Here is a 6,708-nt window from a genome sequence, read left to right on the forward strand (position 1 = left end):
GCTCCCTCATTCACCGGCGTGCCATTCGAAAGATCTGAGTTCGAATCCCCGCGCAGCGGATTTTTTTCTTTTTTTTTAATTTTTTTCTTAAAACCAATCTTCTTTTAATTTTTAGGTTTTATTGTTTTACAACGAAAAATATATATTTTTTTAATTGCACTTGAATTTTAGAAAATCATTTTATGTATTTTTTAACAACTTTTTTTTATTTCATTTCATTTTTAGGAACTTATTTTAGTTTTTTCTTTTTTAAATCCTTTTTTTTTACTTGGTTAAATATTCTTTTAATTTTTAGATTTTATTGTTTAAAAAGAATTTTTCAATTTCATTTAACTTTTAGAAACTTAATTAAACACCCATTTCCTTTTTTGATTCAATTTGTTTTGCTTGTGTTTACTACATTTTCTTTTAAATTTTGGGATATTATTGCTTCAAAAAGAAAATTATATTTTTCAATTTTAATAAATTTTCAGGATCTTATTTTATTTTATTTGTATATATATTTTTAATTTAATTTTCAGTTAATTTTTAGATTTTGTTTTAAAAAATAAAAAACACCTAATTTTTAAGTAAGCACTATTTTCTGCTGTGTTGATTTTTCTTTCTAATTTTAAATTTTGTTGTTTAAAGAAGAACAAATTTTATATTTTAATTTTATTTAATTATTAGAATAATTTTTTATTTATTTTCATTGTTTTTTTGTGTACATGATTTTCTTGTTTTAAAAAGAAAATTATATTTTTCTATTTCAACTAATTTTCAGGATCTTATTTTATTTATTTTTTTACTTAATTTTCTCTTAATTTTTAGGTTCTGTTTTAAAAAATAAAAACATTAAATTTTTAAGTAAGTACTATTTTCTTCTATATTGATTTTTTTCTTTTCGAATTGTACTTGAAGAAAGATGGGCCTGGGGTCAACTCAGCTAACGTTTTCAGTTACAAGTAGCCAACCATTTAAGCACAATAGTTGGAAATGATTTATGCCACTTTTTCAAATAAAATACATAATTATGCAGTATTCGAATAAAATCCGTGGGATCATTGTTAATTTTGTATTCTCAGTGACACCTAGCGGCGATCAGTCATTTTGTATTATAATAACCCATCAATTAGACTAATTGGAACGAGCTGGCGAAAATTACAGACAACCAAACGAAATCGGTTAGTTATTGATAGACAAAGAACCGAAAAACAAAACAAGGAATAAGTGAAATTATATACACGCACGCAGCTACGCGTACACACAAACATTTGAAAATGTATAATTTTCAAGCCTGTGAATCTTTTTGAGAACTAAGCGCAATCTACCTGGGTATGCAGTCAAACAACAATTTATTGATAAATGGGTATTATGGTGTCGGAAATTAACAAAAGAAATTGGAAGTGTAAGAAAAGTGGTAGCCGCCATAACCTCAAGTAATTAATAAGCAAAGTATAAATGAATCGTAAATTAGGGGCAGAAGATGACAAACTATTATAGATAATGATGAAAAAGATATTTATTAAAGAAGATGTATTAAAAACCTAAAATGAAAATCGAAATGCTGTTTAAATGAAATTTCTATGTCAACATGTAAATGAACTTAAAACTGTTTCGATTTTATTTTTTTTACTTATAAGACCTTAGCATTCATACAGGCGCGTACATGCATATGTATGTATGCATGTGCACATGTGTAAGTATGTTTTATCGTTTATCTGTTTGAAAGGGAAACAGAAATGGTGATTGGATTAATTTAAATCCTCCATAAACAGCCTTCATATCGCTGACTGGCTTCTGCTTCCTCAACCTTATGGCCGGCCAGAAAAAAGGCGTAAATTGTATAGTATTTATTGGAGTATAAAAAAGGAATGGAATTTCGGTTTAGAGGGTTTATGAAACAAGTAATAAGAAAAACAATTCATCGATAAGCAATTAGATACAAAATGGCGGCAAATCTACTGAATCGCGTTCTTTAGTACCAAAACGGCGGAAAACATATGCCGTAAAGTATCAGAACTGGAACAAAACAAAAGAAATTAAAAGATTACACAGATTTACAAAAAAAAAAAAAATCTGCATATTTAACCAAAACTTTATATGCCTATATTATTCGACGCGCTAAATGCGAATCCGAAGTTTGTTAGCTTCCACCACGACAGGTTCGAGGTCATTTGATAGGGAAGAATTCATTAAATAAACCTTAAAATGCATACATACATATGCGGTTTTCGACTCGCTGAGGTCCGTTAACCGCCATACTGTCAGGTTCGAGGTCATTTGAGGGTCAAATAGCAAAAAAAACCTATTCAATAAAAATAAAATCTCGCTGAATCCTTGATTCTTCAAGGCCATCTACTGGTCAAATTCAGTGGAATTGTATTACGCCATAAATAACAAAAGTTAAAATAAATAAATTAAAAGAGAAAAACAAATAAAAAAGAGAAAACATAATAAATATTATCCTTAAAATCGAATGAATTTAAAAAAAAAATATTTTTCTTTTTGAAGCTATAAAATATAATCACTAAAAGAATATTTATTAAAAAAAATCATTAAAAATAAAACAAGTTTTCAAAAATTTTATGAAATTAAAAAATTATTTCTTTTTAAAACAATAAAATTTTAAAAATAATTTTAAAAAAGAAAATATTTAAATACGAAAAAGAAAAACTACATAAAACACCATTTTAAAAATTAAATTAGTTTAAAATAAATACATATTTTGCTTAAAAAAAAAATAAAGATTCAAAAAAAAAAATATTTATTGTAAAAGGAAAACAAATAAATTTAAAAAAATATTCTGCCCGAAGATTCGAACCTCGGAGCACTTAACTGGTAGCCAGTGCTTGGACAAGGGAGCTTTTCACCAAGACAGTTGGCAAGGGATTTATTTTTTGTAAGACTTACGTGCCAGAATAAACAAAATCTTTCAAACTATCTTACCTACTGCCTTTCAATTGTCTTACATATAAATTTCATGACTGGCGACAATTTTGCCAACGACAATATTAAATTTTTCTTGGAAGTGAAACTGTGGTGACAATTATTTGTATGAAATAAAACACCCACCAAATTGTCGAATTTTCACTGGCAATACGGAAAATGTCTGTCGCGTCAAAATGGTCACTGTAATTTTATGAAACTGAATGTCGATTGACCAGAGAATTTTCTTGATTTTTAATGTTCATATTGCCCGTGTGGCAAAGTTCCTTTAGAACGATACTGAAATTCGACGAAGGTATAGCTCTTCCCCATATGTACATATGTGTGTCTGTTTACGGTGGATTTGGCAGGCTTATAGCAACACCAATAACATCCAATCAGTTCATAGGCCGTGGGCATTAGAATTTCATCGGAGACTAATCTTATAGTAAGGCAAATTTAATTTATTTCATCTGAGACTAATCCCAGAGTATGGCAGAGATTGGCGGCCGCTGTGGTTTAGTGGTTAGCAGTGCGCACTACCATTCCGTAGGGCCTGGGTTCAAGCCCAGTTCTCCACAACATCAACGACGAAAACATTAGGTATTTTAAAAACTAGACTTCGTTCAGATTTTCCAATTGGCAACAGTTGGCATAGAAGAGAAACGACTGGAGTGATTTGTTGGAATCGCCCATAATCGCTTAGACCGTTACAGCGCTAACAAAAGAAGAGGAAAATGTTCAAAAATATACCTATAGCGAAACCCTTAGCATTGACAGTAGTTTGACGAGCAATAACCTAAATACAAAAACAGCAACACAAACAAAAGCGAAATCTAAGCCAAATACTACTGAAGTGATAATTTTTACGACAGAACAGACAAGAATTTGTTATGCCAATACCGAAATGACTCAATTCGCGAGCAAATCCCACACCAACTACAAAAAAGAAGCCAATACTATTTGGATTTTTTTTTGTTTTCTATATTATATAATTAATTCTCTTGTAAAAATACTTGTAAATATTATTTTCTTTTCAAACAAAATATCACAAACAAATAAAGCTTTGCGTTTCAGCATGGCCCAAAATCTCATGGCGCCCTGGAAGACATCAGTTCGGCTGATCTGGAAGACATTAGTTGCGCATCGTTACACCACTTTCACTTTCATTCTCTCACCCTCTCTCTTGCGCGCTGCCCACTCAAGCTTGTGCCCAACGATCTTGCATTTGTGTGGTGGCGATCTGATTGCCAGTGCTGCAGTACAATGGTTCAATCAAATCGTTATCGGCTGGCAAATCGTTGTTGGCGGTCCAGAAAAAAGTGCCATGGGCAGTGCGTAGAAAATGTACTGGCACGCTGCTGATATCGGCAAATTCGTTATCTTCCAATTCACAGGAGGCAGCCAAACGTTCATTGGCATCATTCTCAGACGATTCGAGAGAGATGCACTCAGCTTCGGACTCCAAATCGGCATTGCGGGAATTCTCCAATGATTCGAGCGACTCCAAAGAGTTAGCTTTGTTGGTGTTTTCGAAATTTTCAATAAGTTCTTGTTGCTGCTTCTGCTGCTCTGATTTCTGTTGCTGTTTGAAGAGTTGCCTCAACAAACGTTTAATGCTATAGCTGACCTTCTTTTGCCGCTGTTGGAGCTGGTGCTCGGCTGTCATGTTGACGTTGTTCTCGTACTGTTCGGTACACATTTCGTGATGAGTTCGTTAGTTTATTTTTTTTTGTAAAATAAACGAAGAAAATATTTTCACAGACTTTTTGGTTATGGCTCTTCGCTGTGTTGCTCGCTGCACGAATGCTATCGCTTGAATGATGTTGAGTCCTGTCGTACGTTCGCTTTTTATACAAAAATCCCGCTGCTCACCAACTCGACGGCAGCGATTACAACAACGCGCATACAGCAGGTCAATTCAGGCAAAGGAGCCAGAAGGTTTAGTTGCTATACGGAGCGACAGCGTAAAATTCCAACAGATCGGATCGGATCCAACGGACAGGATCGTGGGAACGTCAGCAGGATCGATCTTTGTATGCACTGGAACACGCAGACACAAAAGGAGCTGAAAAATCCGTACATAAAAAATGGCAGGTGCGTTTTTAGTGCCACAGATGAGCTGCTCTCTGCTATTGATTGTTGTTGGGTTTGTGCATGCGCTGGCCGATGTCTGGTGTTTGAGATTTAACCTGCTGTGTGTGCGCAAGTGAGTTAGACTGCGCAGGCGTGCTCGCTCGCACCTGCTAGCACTGCTAAGGGGACCACGGTTGATCATGATTGCGGATGATCGGGATGAGGATGAAAAGGAGCTATGCTGCCATAAGGATAATGGGCATAAAAGTAATTCATTTCATGTCGGAGGCTGCTTATCCTGTCTCTGGGATCGTGTGAAACTCGCGTACGGTCATGTTCCCACACTTTTGAATGCAAGCCGTGTTTTTGCAAGCAGATCCTTGCTTTGCCTTAAGGAGCAGGCAATTGTTTTGTATTTCTTTTTTTTGTGTGCATGATTTTTTTCCTCCTTTCATTGCTTTTAATTTTTTCAATATATTTTTCTTTATTTTTTGTTGTTTTTTTTTTTGCTAGCAGCAAACACTTGGACCATTTAATGATCACTTTTGGTTTTTGTATGCTTCACGTTGCTGTTATTGTGGCTGCTACCCAAGTGTCCTGCCGCATCTTATTCTTAATGGCATGAAAGTGTACAACAACTACAACAACAATAGCAGGTTTATTTAGAAAAAAATTAAGATAAATAAGTGCACACATACACATAGCAAATCAGCCATAAACATGGAGTAAGCACGCACTGCCGAATTTTATCGAACACGTGTGCATTTCTTTCGAGAATCCTTAGGGACTGACTCTTTAGAATTGAAAAACTCTATATAGAAAAACGATCGTGGGAGAATATTTTCGATTTTAAACGCTTCAATGGCATACGCACACACACAATTTATTGCTGCAGGAAAGGAGGAGCGAGATGATGTTAGAAAAAAAAATTTAGAAAAAATTTAAAAAAAAATTGTTAAAAATTACAAAGCAAGAGTGCTTTATAAAGGAGCTCTGCGGCGCATAAGCAAGCAATAAAGTAAAAAGAAATTTTTTTTTAACGAAAATAATCTTAAGAAAAAGAACATTTGTTGCCACGATCGACTCGATCGCTACATACATACGTGCACTTATCCTTTTTAATCGCTCGTTCATAGGAATATTTACGCATGCATGTAATTTAATAGCCTTTACTTGCCTCATGTTGCAGCAATCAATTTTCGATAGAGTTTTATGGTTGGGCTAGTTGTTGGCTGCTGATCCTTTGTGTGATCGTGGGAAGCAATTCGACAAAGTTTTGTTGGCATTTGAAGCAATAAAACGAGCGTTTTTTTATAAATTCTCTTTTTAAGGCACCTATACTCGACAGCAAATGAGCTAAGGATACCTCCTTCTGTTGCTACTTCAAGGCAAACACTAAAATAGATTGTATTTTTTTTTGTGATTTAAGCGCTCAAGCTAGAGGTTTCTCCAGTTGCTTGATTGTTGCTGTAAATTAACACAGCAGTTTGTTAAACAAGAAAATTCTAAAAAAAAAAAAAAAACAGAAAATGAATGCTACAATTATGTGTGATGATCGTTGATCAAGTAACGATCAACATATTTAATTTAATTTTTTCCTTTCATTTTTTATCACACACTCACCAACATAGTTCTTTCTAGCAATATGTGGTTTAAGGACCTTTTGTACGCGTGTTTGCTGCGTGGCAACTTCAAGCTTCCAGGCTTGCTGGCTTGTTGTTGGCG

General features: G+C 33.9%; 1 protein-coding gene across 1 annotated transcript; it reads right to left on the minus strand.

Moving 5' to 3' along the window:
- Positions 1–3,869: 3,869 nt before the first annotated feature.
- On the minus strand, positions 3,870–4,731 carry LOC118750863 (enhancer of split m4 protein). The gene has a single exon (XM_036485595.1). The coding sequence runs from the start codon at positions 4,607–4,609 to the stop codon at positions 4,109–4,111; it is 501 nt and encodes a 166-aa protein (XP_036341488.1). The 5' UTR covers positions 4,610–4,731; the 3' UTR covers positions 3,870–4,108.
- Positions 4,732–6,708: the final 1,977 nt, after the last annotated feature.

The sequence above is a fragment of the Rhagoletis pomonella genome, unplaced genomic scaffold (assembly GCF_013731165.1).
Source record: "Rhagoletis pomonella isolate Grant_MI unplaced genomic scaffold, Rhpom_1.0 Rhpom_scaffold_00001, whole genome shotgun sequence".
Lineage (NCBI taxonomy): Eukaryota > Metazoa > Arthropoda > Insecta > Diptera > Tephritidae > Rhagoletis > Rhagoletis pomonella.

What these genes read in the sequence shown, in the direction of transcription:
- LOC118750863 (XM_036485595.1), bottom strand. Translation starts at nt 4,609, where the DNA reads ATGTGTACCGAACAGTACGAGAACAACGTCAACATGACAGCCGAGCAC.